We start from the raw sequence: 20,476 nt of genomic DNA, 5'->3' as shown, positions 1-20,476 counted from the left end.
CTTCTATAACGAACACTACATCTCTGCCATAGCTATATCTAATTAAAAATCCATTAAACAAATTGATTGGCAAACGTAAAAGTTAACTTTTAAGAATCATATAACACAAATATTCATTCAAATTGATTGACTGATTGACTTTTAAGAGGTTATATAGTATTGATAGTTGTTTTGAATTTGTACCCTTCAAATACTCACAACAAGGACCCGACAACAAACCCCTACAGACAAAGGCACCGAGTCAAATACAGATTTGAACTACTAGGTAATCAATTAGCTTTCCTTGTTCCTCCAACCCCAAGTTTGCACTCCTCTCACGACAATTCTGGCTCCATTTAAGTGCAAATGTGCGTTATAGCATATAAATACTTTATTGGCGTCTTTATCTTGATTCGTAACTATCTGATTTAATAATATGTTGAATGATTTATGATCTAAAAACTCAAATTTTGACAACGCCCTTCCACAATATTTTCTGATTAATTTTGCCGAGTGGCTGGTATCAAAGTATAAGATATATTGGTTAAAGGACCTAAGCAGGTAAATTTCAATATGCTTTAGATAAAGAATTCAATCACTTGACTTCTTCACATGAGTTAGTTTAGTTAATAGGAGTATTTCTACGCTTACACCATTTGAGTTTGGAGACACGTGTAATTTTATTAATTAATAGTTCTATACGGTTGAGGGTTATATCATTCATTTAGACAGATATTGAAACCCTTATTAGATACTGTATACAATTATAAATTTTATGGGGTAGGAATCGAAATTTATAACAGAAGAGATATCTAAATTTTTTCAATTTCAAAACTTATAATACGTTTTATAAAGTTTGCTATGAGGTGTTTATTTATTTTTATACAGTGTTTTGTGTACTTGAAGAAGTTTAAATGACAACGAAATGTTGTATATACAATTGCAGTATTCTTTTGAATTTGTTTTGAGCCACTAGGGAGCACACGACAATACGTTAAGGTTTTATCAAACCTACTGGTAACGAACCAACTTCACCTTCATCGTTGCACTCTTCACAGCATATATCATACTTGAAAAATGAACAAATCACCTGATCTCATATAAAATTTTAGATCTTATACTTAAAAATAGCAAAATTAAAGTGCCATAATTTGGTTTTGAATGTTTGTCTATCAATTGGTATCACGCCACATGGTATTCGTCTAAAATTCCCTGTTTTTACTTTACCTCCATTCATCCTTTCACAATATGTCATTGTGTATGGCACTTATATGCTATATAAGCTTTTTAGGTATATGCTATAGCTTTTTATGGCACTTATAAGCTCTAGAGCTTACACGATTAGTATTGAATTCTTATATGATTTTTGGCGCAGGAGCATGGAACACATCTGCACAAGATTTTCATTTCATATTCTTGACAGAAAAACACAGACCCTGTGCAATTTTACGATGAAATCCTATTTGGTACTAAAAGATTTATAATCAATAGATCTGAACAACTTGTAATGAACCACACACATTTAAACTAGAACAAACAAACTTTAAAGTAATTAAAATTAATAAACAATCTCCAAGCAAGTTTTAAAGCGACAAAAACCACAAACACACAAAAATCATAAATGTTTTAAAATTAAATCAAAATAATTAAAAAACTTATAGCTTTCTCATGAACGTTGAAAATTTATACTATTAAAAACCATCGGCTAAAAACCTGTTGATATTAAAGAAAGTCAACCTTTTATCCAACACCACACAAATTTAACCACTTTAAATTCTTAGCTAATGCGTTGGAATTCACAAGAAACATAAGAATAAGATATTATTTCTGACAAAAAGATTGTGACGATCAAAATAAAATCCATCAATGTTTACTTAAATTCAAAGACAGCTCATCTTGGCAACCTCCACTGCTTCCACTAGAACACCCTGTTGTGCAGTTCATAAGTATAATCTTGCCAAATATTTCAAAACAAGATCTACCAGAGAGTAGTTCTAAATCCAAAAACATATCTCATGCGAACGAAAAACAATAAGGTTACATAAAGATAATGATCAAATTATGATTTTGCCTTACGGACAAATGAAATTATATTCTGACAGATTACATGAAAGACGCAGAAAGGCAGATAAGTGAGAGTTCTACATAAAAAAGTACAGATAAAGAATTAATATCTACATTTAACCTAGTAAAAAGATGTGTTAGCTACATCTCCCAATAGCAAAAAAAAAAAAAAAATTTTCTTCCACTTAACAAAAACTCACGTACCATGAAGACCACCTCCTGGCAAACCCATCATTGCAAGCATAGTTTCTCCTACTGAGCGAATCTCAGCATTCTTAGATGAAAACCGCAAAACCTGTTGAGAAATCTTCCATCGTATATCAAAGACACAGGGCACTTTCCAGCTACTTCCTGATGAAATGATTCTTTTAAGATAGATGTAGAATCGCTTTGCAGAACAATCCACATCAAAGTGGTTTACAAGCTGCCAGCATTTTGTTGAAGAAAATTTCAAATAAAACTAAACCTTAAACAAACCTTCTAACTTCACTGATTTATCAATTTCAACGATGAAGAATTTCAAAATCCATAGATCAGAATTATTTCAAAATTAAGGGAACTCGAATGGTTACTCGAATGGCCATACGCCAAATTTTCTATGGGTTTTGTAGAACACTCAAATTTCTTTCCTCTATTGTGTCTCAGATTAATAGACAATATTTTGGTATAATAATGCTTTAGACAAACATTTTATCTTTTATGAATGAATCATAAAACACAGTTGAAAGACCAAAAAGAGTAATGTTACTATAATAATAGTTATAAAGCTGCTTTGTTGGATTAGATGGTTTCATAAAACATTTTTACTTCACCTGCTATGTTGCCGTCATAGCAACCTAAACGGCAAAGGACGTAATTATTTTCACTGTGAATTGTGTACTGATGAAAAATAGGGTGGTCCGACCATGGATATTATGTACCATACCCTCCATCTAAATAAGAGTTGTTTTATTACTCGCTACCTCGTCTATCTGTCAAGTAAAACCGGTTTTAACCAATTTTAAAAAAAACTATGCAAATAAATAGATAATTGAAATTTCGAACATCTTGTAGCTCAGAATAACAATGTTCATAGCATAATGAGTCAGATTTTCAAAATTGTTAAACATTTTTGTGTATATACCCATTTGATTGTTTGAGTATGTCTAGAATTACGGCTTGAAATCGAATGCATACAATATTTTTAATTTGCTAATGAGAAGTGTAATTTATGAAGACATTAAATATTTTAATTTATTGTGATATTGAATATTAAAATATTAAAGTACAAACTAGCTTAGATCAAAACTTTTATAAAATTACCTATATTAGTTAGATATTAATCTAAAAAAAGGTTTAAAAATTAATAACTAATTAATAAAATAATAATAATTAATAAAAAAATTATTGGTATTGTAGAAATAAAATAAAATAATAAAACAAATCACATTTGTTGTAAATATACGAGAAAGTGTAAAATGGTTTCTTATACATTCACACAGATTCATAATCAGAGGTCTTAGTTATATTTCATGTAATAGCGCACATTAATAAATAGAAAATTACTATAATATAAAATTCGAAGCAAAAATATCTACAAAGTATGGTAGTGAATAAATACGCATCAATTATTCATTTCTTAAACCCTCCACGGTTCTCAACTTTAATTTTAAATCATATTTTTAATATTAAAATACACTTTTTATGAATTGCCAATATAATCTGAATGGTACAGTGTTATGTGTTATGAATAGGCTGGTTTGAGTTATGAATTATGTTGTTTGTTTCACAATTTACGCCACTAAGTTGAATTATACGTATTGGAGGATCGCCAAAAGCGTTAGGTTCCATGGCTTGTGAAAGTGGCTGTAAGATTTTACGATTGTGGACCTTCCAGGATTCGTATCCTGGAACATTGGCTGCTTTTGCTCGTGAATTGGATGACGATAATGCTCTTCCAATATGTGTTACTATATATTTCATTCTTTTCTTATAATAAAATGGACCGCGTTCCTTTATCTTAATGTACAATTAAAACGTGGAAGTCAATCTACTGATTCCAACTAAACTTTGGATTAAGATAGTTGGTACGACATGTGTCTTTAATAAATATTTTACTGGTGTCATTCAGTGCAAAATTACTGTATGGTATAACTTGATATTTCTAAGAATTTTTTTCACTTCTATGTTTCATCCCTATGATCAAGCGAATTAGTACCATTGTGTAAAATACAAAGTACACTAACTTATTTTTAACAATCTTATGTTAAAATTCTGGTCATCATAGAGTCAATATTACCTATAACTTGTATGAGCTAATCTTAAAATTGTTAAGATACATTCTTGCATGAAATCAAGAATTCTGATAGTTGTCTGATAGTTCTGGAAGAACATTTTTAATGACGTATACCCAAACATAAAAACGTAACATTAAAAATTGTACACGAAGTGTGATTGAAACATATTAAACGCATATTAAACATATTATAATATAAAGCAGGATAATATAATATAATATGGCTTACGTTATTTTGTATCAAGAATACCATTATTGTATAGTGTCCTGGATAGAAACAGTAACTGTTTTAGAAAACCGTTTACAACTTGTAATAAACATTCATTCATTGAAAGTATTACTTAATGTTGACAAAATTAGTAAAAAAATCCAAAACCAATATTTATTATATTGCTTTACGGTATTTTCAGAAATTGTTACAAAATTCCCCGCCCAAATCAATTAAGTTATAAGTAAACTTATAGTTTAATAGTTACAGCTAAAGTTTTATTATACTTATGTCAAAAACATTATGACTTCAGTTGATGGATATGTAACATAGTAGACAATATTAATTCCTTGTTTTAGTATCGAAAAAGGATGCTCTTCACACAAATTCACCTTAAGAATGGTAAAATAATTTGCTAAGCAGTAGGCTAATCCCAATTAGTGACCACACTTAGATGATTGATCGACTAATTGGAGATATAGTTTCTTATAAATGACATTGAATCATGTTAAAAGGTACTTTAGTGTAAATAATCAAAAAATATCACTGTAGTTACTTCAGCTCACTACTTTATTGATGTTTCTTATTGACGTTGATGGATGATTTGAAAGGATAACAGGATCCGAGACACTTTCCATTATTACTGTAAAATGAACCGAAACACAATAAGTGATATAAAATAGAATAAAAGAATTGTAAAGTTAATATCTCGTAAATATTAAAATCTTCAATAAAGCTGAAGTAAACAATAAATAATACATCGTTGTTTTACCACAATGTGTGTTCCTCACGCTCTGTAATTAGAAAAGTTTCTACTGACAGCTCGTATATCTGGTAACAGACACTACGCTTTCAATTATCTCCTTGAATGAGAATTTACTGCTGAATTAAATTTTGTAATAAGCACTTTGCTTCTCTATTTCTGAAAATAAATGCGGTATTATAGACTGTGTAACATTCTTTTATACTTCTTATACATGACTAAGATTCATTCCTGTATGTAAAGATGTTTTATATTTCTTTTATATGAGTAAGATTCACGCCTGTATGTAGGTTTTCCTGTATGCTGACGTTTTCTATAACCAACAATGATGACCATTATATAAATTCATAGACAACAAGTGTGTTTTTATAATTGAACCCAAATCTCAATTAAATTGGACTAAACTAAAATTATTGAAATAAAATGGTGTAATCCATAAACAAATTTCGACACGTTAAATAATTAGTTTCCTTAGAAATTTTTATTATTGTTTAAATGTGTGTTTGTCTTTATATATATAATTCATTCTTAATTTTCATTTTCTGTGTTGATGTTTTATTTTTATTATGTTCTTATAGCCCTATTTATATGTTTGTAATTTCCTGAAGACGGCTTAAGCCGAAATATAGAAACTGTTAATACATTTGAAGATTTCTTATTGAAGATTAATATATATATACAGGGTGACAATTAAGTCTGGAAATTGCCTTTTTTAATTTTTGAACCACAATAGAAAGAAATACCAAAGTTCACACGTGCTTATTGGTGATAGTAATGCACACATCTGCCCAATTACCGACCGGATAATCCCTTTGGGGGACGGTCCACAAGGAGTCAGACAAAATTCTTAAATGCAGCACAGGTCAAGTTTGGTATCAAATTAAAGGTCTTACTTAACAGAGTACAATGTCGCAAACCGGACTTCAAAAGGTGGATTCATTCAGTAGTTATAGCTATTTGAATTTTAAAACAATTGAACAATGTAAATTATATTTCTTTCTATTGTGGTTCAAAAATTAAAAAAGAGGTTCCAGACTTAATTGTTACCCTGTATACTATGTTTGAATTTTTACTTATATGTTCAAAATTTATCTTAAAAATTTACATTTATACGTGTGAAGACGGTGATTTCGGCCGTGTTATTAAAATTAGAGCTTGAAGCAAAAGTAAATATAACGCCTAAACATTCCATTGGTAGTGGTTTATCGGTGAGAGGTAGTAATTTCAGCAGTTATGTGCAACAATCAGCTGATTATACATCAGTTAAATAACAGCTCTATTAATGTATTTAAATGACGAATGCCACTCAGTAAAACCGTAACACTCCGTTATTATTTTTTTTACAAAATTAACATGATATATTATTTAATAGCTGTTTTAAAGATTTCATATAATCTCTTGTGATTGAGTTATTGTAATATGAATAATTTGTATTGTTGCTATTTTAAAACACGACAATATATTTTATAGGAAGGCTTAAAAAAAGTACTAATTAGACTAAATTTTTCACAAAATTATAATGTATAAATATGTTTATTTAAAAAATATATTTTTTCCAATAATACACAAATAAAGAGACATACGGTGAACTAAGCTGGAGTAAACTATACTTTACATGAAATTTTACATCAATAGTGTTACCTGGCAGTTCAAATAGCGCAGTGTGCTAGAGTAATTTATGGATTCTCTTTATTCTGATGTTGCATATCCAAACCCAAGAATTTATAAGACGGGAAATGTAAATATGCAAAAACCTTCAAACCCGTTAAGCTACACTGGTAATTAAAAATCTATTTATTTTGGTATACAAATTAAATAAACAGTCCAGGACTACAATGAATTTTATAAAATGTCTTTGTCCAATTCCATGTAAAATTAACGAATTAATATGTAATTTGATTAGTTTTTGGAGACATTTTTGCTCTTTTTTGGTTAATCCCGTTCTTTCTCAACAGGCGCCGGGAATATATTTTGTTGAAATTAAGTGTCTTCCATGCCAAATTCAGATACATTTATAAATTCATAGAATGTTCAGCATTTATTTAGACTGTTATAGGCTTGGGAATATTTGGATGAAAAAACGCTGAATAAATTTTAATGGGTTAAAAGGTAATGAATTTTTATATTTATATTGGTAAAAATCCATGTAATCACAAGGCGAGTAGAATAGTAGAATAGAAAACGTTTTTTTCTAGGACTTTACTAATTTCGGTTCTAAAACAAACATGGAATTGCCAATTTCTTGTAGAAAGTCCAATCCGAGTTTTGTAACATATTTCGTGAAGAATCAAATCAAAGATCTAAGATCACAGCTATAAATATACGTAGAAATATGTTTACGCTAACACAGTGAAAATTAAGATTACAAGTCTAGTTAAAACATTATACAAAACTAAATTTGAAGAGTATGTAACAGTATGAAAGATCTAATTCAATAGCAAATTCACAGATAAGTGGACCTTTAACAAACAACAAACTATGTGATACATTCATTGGAAATGCGCTATTAATATTGTATCCACGACAGTCAACAAAGGATTACGCCATAACCAAAGTTCCTGTTTGCCAAAGCTATTAAGGTTTTATTACCTCGGTGATGTAACTGAGTTTCCTCGTGGCTATCAAACAGCGCTTTTCACGTTAACCTTAACGTTTTAAAGGATCATCGCTCTTTCTGCAGAATGGCTGCCAATAATATCTCCACAGCAGAATGTTACATTACTAAATTACTCTGGGACACATTTTCTGGCTTTAGATCTTATAGTAAACAAGGATGTATTCGCTGAGGTTGTCAACAAAAATGTCAAGTCTACAGGTAATTTTATTAGGCCACATATGTTACTATGTAGCATGTTAAATTTCATATCAGTTTGTTTACAAATTTATTTATGCCGTGATTTTCTCATTGCCTTTTTGGCTACCCAAAATGAAATGTTACACACAATCATCGAAGTCACTGTTACTTATTTACAATTGAAGTTTTATACTATCCTTTCTTCAAACAGTTATTATTTTATAGTGTGTGTGTGTTAAAGATTGAAGTTCTTTATTGTGACAGCACGATGTTTTATTTAATTTGTAGTATACTGCATATTTGCGTATTATTCGTTTTACAACTGAGCCTTTTTTGTGTAAATCGTTTAAATACCAAATAAATGTCTCTACATGTATATCAAGTTACATGTTACATTATTACATAAGTTAGTGCATTCAGTTTAATCAAGGGAGTTATAAGCCTAATATTTTGTTCCTGAAATTAGGCCTATTATCCAAATTTCACTGATGTTTCGTTCCAATACGTATGGAAATTAAGATTTTTGCAATTTTGTTTGCCTAACTCGTACGTAGAGTTCATATTGCTCTGTATTCAATATTAGGCTTTTCCTGACTTGAACTGAGTTTTCGTTTATTTTCGACTTACGATATTTATACCAATTTATTTATTTGTTATTTTCCACTGTTTATCCCAAGATTGAGAGCATTTCAGCAAAATTCAGCATACATGTCAAACGGAAACACGTAAATTCATTCATAAAAACATCACAGATTTTATTTCTTGATTGTATATTCCACAACCATCATCAACATACGTAATGTATTTCAGATGAAAGGATCCTTTAGTGAAGTAATCTTTTAAGTCAATAGTTATTTTAAAGCATAATACCATCAATACTAACGTTATAAAGGCACAGCGAGACAATCATATCAACATAAACTTTTAAATTTCATTGTCAAATCAACGATCCCAATGGTAATTGTATTCATAAATATGGAAATAAAATATAACATCTAAATAGTATCTTCCTTATTTTATATAAAAATGTTTTTGAGCAGGTTTAACGATTTAAATTCTATCCATTAAAGATGGATATGATTTCTTAACACCAAACACATAAAGATTGAAGTGATAATTTAACGTTGGATCTCTTTACTCTAAGATACATATTTAAGTAGTTTCAGAAAGGTGTAGCCCTGGCAAACAAATTATTGTTGAGGATTACATAACGGTAATTCTTTGCATGTTCCAAAAGGTATTTCAATTTCAAGACGAACACTGCAAACAATTTGATGGAATTATACCATGGGAAATCCACTTTAATTTTGTACAAGAAACATATTTGTCAGTAAATATGAAACTCATTTCAAGAAAACGAAGGATTTCTTTAATTTAACAACTCTTAATGATGAATAAACCAATTATAAAAAAATAATACTTGGATTTAAGAATAACCTTTCCACTCTCAAGAATACACACATACCCAACTACTTAAAAAGCCATAAATCTGACACAGACAGTTTATACATAGCTGATATCGCTGGATTTGGCATTATATTTAAAATAAAAAATTATCTTTTTATGTTTGTTATAGGACTTATGGCTGTCGAGATTTTGAAAACTTTTAAATGCCACCGTTCCGCCGTTTTTACATTGAACGTGATATTATTTATTTAATTTTTATTAAAGTAGGCTACCTACTTTTGATTAGCTCAACATTACTCTTTAGCCCAGTGAATAGGTAAACTTTTCTTAATGAAAGATATTGACAGATATAAAGTATAGAAAATAAAAAGGATATATTTATATGACTTTTATTATACTTTGTCTCTATAAATGTTTCCTGAAGTTTTGCCAACCGCTCTCGAAATGTCATAACATAATATAATTTTGTAAGTACATAAAAAATAATTTCCTAATGCTTAAAATTTTCAATTTTTATACAAAAAGCCACATTTGTCGTTTGTATAAAAAATATTATTTAATCAGCTGTATTGTGATCTAGCAATTTCTCAAAAAAATAAAAGTCCCTCAGAAATAGAAGACAACTATTGGATCATTTGATTTGAAATTATTATAAAAAGGTATACTCAGTAAGAGAATAGTATTGTAATATATCATTCAAACTGTATATTTGAATTTGTCATTAAGAAATTTGTTAATAAAGAACTTTGACCCATCATTGGCTCTGTGTCCAACACTATTCATGAAACTGATACAAGTATTTCTTAACTAATTATACAAGTTTACTAAAAATCGTACAATTTTTGCTCATAAATTGCCATGCATAAATCGAATCATGTGGGATAATTTCAATCCTCAAAATAATATAAGTTCCACAGTTAATACAAATATTTTGTCCAGAGGTTTCTTGAGATCGACTGATTAAGTGTGTCAGCCTTGCAGTGGTATAGCAACGTGCAGTTCTATTTACAGGATATGCTTTCAGTGTGTATTTAAAACGCCTGGCTTGACGTTTCCTGGAAGTTAATAACTTTTGGTGTGGGTTGACTTATACAGTTACAGCTCATACTGAAATGTGTAGAAGCGAAAATTTAATTTAATTTTCCTTGAAAGTTTTCTGTTTTAAATGTAGGACAGAGTTAATGTTATTTACTGGGACTAGACTATGTTACATCACCCACAAAGTTAAAAGTTCCTTAAATTAATACTCGTAAGTAAAACTGTGTAATTTAATTATTTATCTACAATATGCTAATTTAATCCCGTAATTTATTATCCATACAGCGTCTCCCAGAACTCTACCAAGTAAATAATATACTATACCAAGTGGTGGTGGAGTGGAGTTGGTGGTATATATATGAACCAAGTGTTCATATATTATTCCTGGGCGAAAGAAAATCTACATATCGTCACAAACTTAATGATATCCTTCCCACCAGAGTTACATTAAGTGTAGAAACTTGTGTTACTCCACCATGCTTTGGTATCGTGTCTAAAATATCGTTTAGCATTCAATTGTGCACCTGAAAGTACAATGAGAACACACTTTAAATCTAGATGGCTGCTGGGTAACCAGGCAGACCTCTTTCTCAGTCTAGATGTCTATAATGTCGAAACGATATAAAGAGTTCGTTTTGAACGTTACCACCTTTTTTTGGATCTTTTCAGACGGACGTGGTCTTAAAATTCCAGGAATCAAGTCTGTGGCAGTGTTAGATTTCAGATGCTTCACTATGAGGAATGGAGCTAAAATCTACATTCACAATATCAACTCTGTCATTATCTGCAGTTAGTTACCCACGACAGAAAGCTGTTTTAATTTTAGCAGCTCTAATCAGCTGATAAATTCAGATACACTTCATGCATTGTTGAACTGTGACCATAATATTCTTAAAGAGACCATCATAAATATAGAAAGTTTGGAGACATTCTGTATATTATGGGTCAAGCATATGGTGGATTTAATCTTGCAAAATTAAATAATTTATTCTATACGCACATAAATGCATGCATGAAGGTTCAACTTAAGTATAACGGTTTAAAATGAATATTATTGTTTCAATCCTTTTACATACATCATACTTTTTAAGACACATAATTAACTTATACTTACAATCTTTCAATTCACATTAAATTTAATTGGGAATATTTTGTCCATAAAGAATTTCTTTTAGTCCATAAATACTTATTTTAGAAATATTTTATGGTACAATCTCGGAATCGGATAGTTAGTTACAAAACATAATCAGTATTCTCGCCCAGTATTAGAGAAAAGTTATGTCGCTATTCTAGGTTCAGTACACGGTCATTAACAGCGTATAAACTGGAAGTTGCTACGTTAAATAACAGTATCATTAAATATGCTGTGTTGTAAGTACAGAAAATGTATTGTGTTATATGAGTAATCATTCAGTGTACACAAGTAGTTGCGCTTATATGATTTTATACTTTATATCAACTGCGGCATGATTGTAATTTCTTAGTAAAACCATAAATGTAACAAAAAATATTAAAAAATGTTCCAAAACGAATATTACAAAACATAGTACTTGCTAGGATTTTCTAAAAAAAATTAATAAGCTAGACTGTGGCCGTATTAGTACTTATTATTTGTTAAAATAACGTCTGTTGAATATTTTCACAATCTACATTAATTGTTTCCAATGGAAATAAATAACATTCATAAACAAAAAATATACAAAATAATAATGTTGCCTTTATTATATAGAATCGATAATATACACATATGAGAGATTAGGTCAACATAATTGAATAATTACTGATAAATAATTAATACATAAAAATGGCTTTATGCATATAAGCGTTTCCCAAACACATATTTTAAGAACAGTTTATGTTACGTTTAAGTATTAATAAGTAATCTAAATTGTACATTACATTTTATATGAAAATCCAAAATCTTAACTTTTGTGATGTTATGTACCTGTTTTATTATACTTTTTATTGTACACATACATTTTTAGACAAATGTAGAACTAGCAGTTACCCACGACTCCGCATGAAATTTCCTGTTGAGAACCAGGAGTCGTGGGCATATTCCTTTTAGATTATGTTCTTAACACAGAACTAAGAAAGTGAAAAATATGCATTATAGAAACATTTAGTTTCTTTCACTATGTTCTGAAAGTAATATTTACCACTCCCCACTGTTTATATTAAACCTTATATTCTACCACAAAAGCATCATTAAGGTTTCGAAAGAATCTCATTGCGATCCTTTCGGTGTTTCCGTCCGTCTTTGCGAAGATTCTTGATAATAAAAAGGTCACAGGGAAGAACGCTATAGATTTTAGGATCAAATAGTCAAAGGGTCCGTCTAACACTCTGTCTGCATGTCTGTCAGTTTTTGTCTCATATACAGGTTGTCCCATGAAGAAATGGAGAAGAACTGTCAGGACTTGTTCTTACGGTGAAAATAACGAAAAAAAGTTCATATACACATAGGTCCAGAAACGCTTAGTTAGCGAGCTATACAGGGTGAAAGATTTCGCCCAGATTTAAGTGCCACCGTTTAAAAGGGAGCCCTATTAAATTATTTTGCGTGTTACCCAGGACGTAAAATTTAATGTATATTATGCAAATTGAACTGAAAAATTAAATAAAATTAAATAAATATTTTACGTCGAGCAGAGTGCTGTGTGCATTGTGAAGGAGGGAATTTCGAAAAGTTGCTAAACTAAGGTTAATTATTTTGTTAGCATTTATGTTTTTTGAAATAGTAAGTGAAAATAAAAGTTTATAAAAACATGTACGTTCAGCAAGAAAAAAAGTGTAACCGATTTTGTATATTTTTCGTACGTTAATTATTTAAATAAAAATTGATTTTCTTAACGTTTACGTATAATTTTTATTGGCTTATTTTACATCATTATCTTAAGAAATTCATTCTTTACAAGTTTTTTTAAAGAATTTTACGTGTTTGTTACACATTTAACAAAGTGAATCTACTTGAAACCTAAATGAAACTTGTTTTTGGACACCGAATTTTGCGTATTTCTTCAGATATTTTAAAAATATTACTGCAGCTAGAGGTCTGGTACCAATTTTATTCAATTTTTCAGTTCAATTTGCATAATATACATTAGATTTTACTTCCTGGGTAACGCCCAAAATAATTTAATAGGGCTCCCTTTTAACGGTGGCACTGAAATCTGGGCGAAATCTTTCACCCTCTATAGCTCGCTAACTAAGCGTTTCTGTACCTATGTGTATATTAACTTTTTTCATTATTTTCACCGTAAGAACAAGTCCTGACAGTTTCTCCGTTTCTTCATGGGACACCCTGTATATATGAGAGGACAAAATACTCGTATATATGTATTTAATTTTTTTGTGTTATGTAGGCTATGTGTTTCTGTGTCTGCAAAATTCATAAAATTTTATATTTTACAAAAATATTGCTGTATTTGCAATTAAATAAATAAAACCCTAATTCTCACATTTAGAATGTCACAGAATTTTTTTTATTTATAATTAAAACGTTTGGGGCGATTCTCACGCTGAGAAGAATAGCCGAAATTAGTATTGTATTTTAAACACTCGTGTCAGGTTGTAACCACTTTACCCCCTTCATCCAATCGTATTGTCTAAAGGTATTGAAAACGGACACGAAAAGCCACAAAAACGTACTTTTAGCGCCTCAGTTTGATTTATGAAACATTATGGAAGTAATGTACTGTTTTACGAGGAACTAAAGATCATAAGACTTTTAGATCGTAAAAAGCGGTAACGACAATTTGATTTGCCTCATGCAAAACCATTTACGATAGCTTATCGTTTTGTAAGGAATTCGTTAATTGTTTTATTGTTTAACAACAAAATGATTTTATGATAAATAAGTTCGTAAATTCAAATATTTTTTCTAAAACTGGCTGAGCGTTACAGAAGGATCTGGAAATCTAAAATTTTATCTGTATGTCCGCATGATATCTCGGAAACTAACGGACTTAGAGACTTTCGATTTCGGATAAAGCTTCATTTCTAAATAGGGAGAGCACTGAAGATGGTGCATGAGACTCCATGTGATTTGGCTGAACATTAGCGAATGTTGTTATTATGGGTAACAAAGGTGGAAATAATGTAGGAGTAGAATAGATAAATTAGTAAACGAACCGAATACAATCATATGAGTTGTAACACATACAATTTTTATTCATAGAGTAAACACAAATACAAAGACAAAACACATACACACACTCATACACACAAAGGCCAAATGAAATGTTTTTTTAAAGAGTATTAACATATAAATTTAACAAATCAGTTTATTTAGTAAATACGTACTATTATATCCTAATGTATAAAACCTTCTCATACTAGATGCTGCTCATGAACATTTCTTTGTCTTCGAACTTATCGAAATCTTGATTTAATCTGAATAACGACTTCAGCAACTCAAGTTCAAGTTTTTCTTAGACAACCTAAACAGGGCGTTGATCGACTTAAAATAAACTAAGGTGGCTAATACAGCTATTTATTGCCGTCTTCTTTGAGTACGGTATCACTAAGAATAGGAGGATACAATAATAACAGTAACGCTTAAGGTAAGAACAATGTGTACAATCTATGGGGCAAGCTTAAAAACAGATAATAGCCAGGTGTCAAGGAGCCGGGAGAAAGTGATTAATTGCACAAAAATCGATGTAATTAAAGAGAGATGCTAGTAAAAAGGTAAATGATAATTTCAGTGGTTCTCTGCCACAAATAATTCACATATTAAAGTTATATGTAGCTGTGGGATCTTAAATTGTAAAAACAGCTTTATACGCATCCATGGGATTTTTCTTTCTTTCTTTTTTTGTATTTGTTATTCATTAAAAAATTCCCAAACTGTTTTGCACTTCATCATTTCAGTGTTAAAAAGAATATACGAATATACTTTACAGGGAAAAAACAAACAAGCGTTTGGTTGCACATGAATTATACCTTTAAAGTCACCTCATCATTGATTCATCCGCTTATATACCATTCATAAGGTCAGATTGGCTTGGGCAGTATGTAGATAAAACAAATTTTCGCAGAAGTTAGGCTGCCCCTTCCAGGAGATAGTCCTGGCAACAAAAGCAGGAAAGCTATAACACCTCTTCTAATAGTTCCGCAATGTCTGATAACAGGCTATAACCTTTTGTAATGTCGCCTTTAAATCGCAAGATCACATTTTATGATAAAAAGAGCTCTTCTAAACAGAAACCATGATTATTTAGTTAAGTACTTTACAATAAGGGAACCCCCAGAAACATAAATATGATATGATTTTTAATATATTAGTGAAAATAATAATAATTCCTTGGTAAAACGTCACATTGAAAAAAGTGTACTAGTGAGTGGAAAATAACTTGAACATAAATGTTTGAAGTAAGTTCTCGTTACTGCGTTTGCGTTGAATATCTTAGGCCATCTGGCCGCTGGACTTGTAAATATTAGTCATTAATTGATATAGTCACTATACAGGGTGTCAATTAAGTCTGGAACCTCTTTTTTAATTTTTAAACCACAATATAAAAAATACCAAAGTTCACACGTGCTTACTGGTGATAGTAACGCATACATCTGCCCAATTACCGACCGGATAATCCCTTTGGGGGACGGTCCACAAGGAGTCAGACAAAATTCTTAAATAGCAGCATAGGTCAAGTTTGGTATTAAATTAAAGGTCTTACTTAGCAGAGTACAATGCTGCAAATCGGACTTCAAAAAGGTGGATTCATTCAGTAGTTATAGCTATTTGAATTTTAAAAACAATTGAACAATGTAAATTATTAAGTATTACAAGAAAACACCAATTTTTAAGTACCTGTGATCAAAGTAAGTGTTCAAAATGTTCCCCTCCCATCGACTGGCAATGTCCTAGGCGGTTGTTTAAGCCATCCACTGCATTTTGAAGGTAGTCACAAGGAATATCTTGAGCTTCTTGGACTATGAGATTTCTTAGGTGCGCCAAATCTCGAGGCTTAGTACCATAAACTTTATCTTTGAGGTATCCCCAAAGAAAAAAAATCCAGCGGAGATAAATCAGGGGAACGAGCAGGCCACTCTACTGCACCATGTCTTCCAATCCATCTGTGAAGGAATATTGTATCCAAGTATTCTCTAACAAGGAGAGCAAAGTGTGGTGGCGCGCCATCTTGTTGGAAATAAATTCTTTGAAATTGTCGACCAAGAGCAGCTTGTAGTACAGAACTATCTCATTTTGGAGCATTGCTAGATACGAGTCACCATTTAAATTACCATTGATAAATAATGGGCCCATAATTTGATTTCCTGTAATACCTGCCCAAACGTTAAGTTTCTGTGGATGCTGTGTATGACTCTATCTGCCACTTTCACATTCTAACAGTAGTTGTGTTATTGGTAATAACTATTGATTCCTGGCTTCGATTCATTACATTGTCAGATGATGGGAGGGGAACATTTTGAACACTTACTTTGATCACAGGTACTTAAAAATTGGTGTTTACTTGTAATACATAATAATTTACATTGTTCAATTGGTTTAAAATTCAAATAGCTATAACTACTGAATGAATCCACCTTTTGAAGTCCGGTTTGCGGCATTGTACTCTGCTAAGTAAGACCTTTAATTTGATATCAAACTTGACCTATGCTGCTATTTAAGAATTTTGTCTGACTCCTTGTGGACCGTCCCCCAAAGGGATTATCCGGTCGGTGATTCGGCAGATGTGTGCGTTACTATCACCAGTAAGCACGTGTGAACTTTGGTATTTCTTTCTATTGTGGTTCAAAAATTAAAAAAGAGGTTCCAGACTTAATTGACACCCTGTATAAAGATACTGTCATTAACAAGTTAAGCATCTCTGATTACTGATAGACTCAGAATTGGCTTTAAATAGGTTAAGATTAAGGCTGCATTTTTGACGTCACTGGTTTTAAATGCATCACCAACTTGCAAGTGGTTTTCTCAGTTTCCCTTAAAACGTTAATTTTAATCAATAAAAAGGCTATTTATGTAGAAAACCCCCCTTAAAGTATAAATAATTAAGTCAGTCGTGAGATAAGTGACTACTTCTTAAGAGCTGTGAATATAAATCTTGAGAAAGTTTGCTAATTAATAAACGGTTATATTATTCGTTCTCACGGAACATTTTAACAAACTCTGAATGTACACTGCTATGTGTATTATACATAGTATACCGCTGCTGAGAATGAGAATGTTGAGGCAGCAGTGTTTGGTGTATCTCGTTGAGAAATGTATGATATTCTTGTTAACTATTATCGTGAGAAATTTCCAAACTCATATTCACATTTTCTTGTTCAGTTATTCCTAACTAACCTAACCTAACCAAACCTAACTTATTATCTTTTGAATGTGATTCTGAAGTTGAATAAAGGTTTTTTTTTGAAGAAACGTGATTTTCTTTTATGTTTGTCAGTGTTTTTAGCTCATACAAAAGTAACATTTAAACCAGGATGGGTTTGTCATTTGCGAATTTTTATTTTGAACTTTTTATTAGATTTTGACAGATGATGTTTCATTATTCGTAGGAATATTAACATTGTACAACAAATCTCATATTTTATTGTCTTTATTATTTGCGAACATTGTATTGAAAGTTCTTTTGTATTAAACGTAATTTAGCCAATTCATGCTTCAATTTATCAGTTTCATATTATTTTTGTATTTACACTTACTTCTGTTTTCTGCCTTTTGTAAATTACAAATTCTGCTTAGCTGTTTTCAGAGCTTTCATCACCACTTTTTGATTTGGTTTTGTGGATGAATTGGAATAATTATCGTCTTTTTCCTCCATTACAATAAATTATTAGCTGAATAAGAAATAAAAAAATATATACTACCTGCTAATCCAAATAATAACAATACATACGGTCCATCACAGCTGATTCTAGATGTCATTCTCATTATTTAGTTGTTGACTACTGGTTTTGTCAGTAAAACATGCTTTAATTGGCATGTTAGATCAGATAAGATGTTTTTATAACGGTATATTTACGTTTCGGTAAAGCTGTTATTCTACTTTGAAAGCACGTTATATGGCATACGTGACGTTCCGTGACGCGAAACGAAAGGTTTCCCGGTGCAAAGCATACATACATCATATCCCGTCAAAAAACTAGTCATTTCAAAAAGAATGCTCTAAGGAGCTTTAGGCTTAAATAATATATGGAGAGCAAATCAAAAGTATATATCATCCAAATATTTTTAGTAATTGTTAAATAAGTTTAATTCTTATTTAATAAACATACATTTCTTTAAAAAGACTTAGGGCTTTGTGACTTTATTTCATGTATGGTATCATGTGTAGTCTAGACCTAACTGCACCTAAACTGTGCAGGAAACTAGAGTTGTACCGGCATCTGCAGTCTGAGCTGCCCATCCTGATCCATGAGCTACAGAGGGTCTCCAATCACGTTACTGCGAGACAACTGGTGGAACAGATTCGCGCAAACCTGTCTGGTACAAGAGACGTGCACCAGGGTCGGTCCATTGACTACTAGGAGAGCACATGGTCTGTAGTGTTACTATTGTGAATAAACTGTTTTATGTAAAGTTACGGATATTTTGTGCTCATTTCCTTTTTGCCAGCTTCGCCTTTATAATACTAATGAAAGTGTACATTAGATGAATGAACGATATTTTCAACTCTTGTAGCTTTTGTGGTCATGTTATTCTGGCAAGTGTAAAATAATTGCCCCAAAGAACCCAAAGAGTAAATTGTCCTCAGCAGCAGAAATGCGAGACCCTATAACTGGTAAAGATCATCGAGCTCTAATATCACTAGATGCACACTAGGGTGCACGAAGAAATGATCTTGTACATGATATTAACAATAACATTTTATTTCCAGGGTTGAGTAATTGTCAATGAATAATCATCGATTTACTCTAGCACTTTCGTCGAGTAAAACCACCGGAAATTTGCTATCAAATAAAACACACTAGTCCCCTTATAATAAAACAATCGCTCCCTTATTGCATACAGCATGAATAGGCTTAATGCAATCAATATGATTTATGATGCAATCAGTATTATATTTTTAACAGTCTTCGATAACCTAATGGTAATCGGCGGGACTCAACGTTTTCTCCCCTTTTTTATGTGTATACTGGGGGATCGTTTGCTCATACCTATGACTCAAATATAAAAGCAATAAGCACAATCATAATCAAGGATTGTAAATTGTGCATCTGAAATTGTAAATAAACGAAGTTTAAATTTACAAGCATCCGTCTAAAGTAAGCTGCTCTGCCCTTTTGCTTACAGGCTTCTGGATGTATTATACTTTATTAGAAAAATGTGTGATAAATTTAGAAGAAAAGAAAAATGAGCACAGAATTTAAAAAACTTTGGTTATTCATCATGATGTATGACCACCATTTTCTTGGTCTTGAATCGTAACATCTTATGTTTCTCATTAAATCTTTTCATTTAGGAGTCATATCCACTAAGACGAGTGCTAATATATGTCCTAGTTTAGTTACGTTTCTTACGTACATACGACGCCCTGTCTCAGAAATCTGAGCGGTAAGATATATGGGTTCGTAAGGGAGCGCTCAACGCATTGTACTTTAAAACGTGTGTTATACATGTGATACATTCTTTATCCTCACATTTCACTGCTTACAAATGTACTCCTTTTCCCTTTGTTATAAATTTATCACTGTGCCGTGCTTTGAAAAACAACGTCTGAATTTAAATTTTGGTTAGTTTACTCACACTTCGTGACGTCATCCATTCCGATTGAGTTAAAAGGAAAATCGGACGTCTTTAGTTTAACGATTTAATATGTCAATTGTTTATGACAATGCAAGAGAGTTATTTTCTATCAAAGTATTTTTCATACTATCAGAACGTGTTGGTTGGAACTTCCGGACGTGTTATATAGGCAGGCAGACTACATAGAAAATTGTAATTATCTGCAAGAGTTTAAATATATATCAGGAAATAAT

At 31.1% G+C, this 20,476-nt stretch overlaps 1 protein-coding gene across 2 annotated transcripts in view; it reads left to right on the top strand.

The window, feature by feature from the left end:
- The window catches only part of LOC124352771, a 29,836-nt gene extending 10,756 nt beyond the window's left edge, over positions 1–19,080 (top strand). For both annotated transcript variants that reach the window (XM_046802433.1, XM_046802434.1), the window contains exon 6: positions 18,862–19,080. In XM_046802433.1, the coding sequence (XP_046658389.1) occupies positions 18,862–19,024 (163 nt within the window). In that variant the 3' untranslated portion in view covers positions 19,025–19,080. The remainder of the gene's footprint in view (positions 1–18,861) is intronic.
- The last annotated feature ends 1,396 nt before the right edge of the window (positions 19,081–20,476 follow it).

The sequence above is a fragment of the Homalodisca vitripennis genome, chromosome 1 (genome assembly GCF_021130785.1).
Source record: "Homalodisca vitripennis isolate AUS2020 chromosome 1, UT_GWSS_2.1, whole genome shotgun sequence".
In the NCBI taxonomy this organism is placed as follows: Eukaryota; Metazoa; Arthropoda; class Insecta; order Hemiptera; family Cicadellidae; genus Homalodisca; species Homalodisca vitripennis.
Note: the sequence above shows the minus strand (reverse complement) of the source record. Positions and strands in the feature narration are given on the sequence as shown.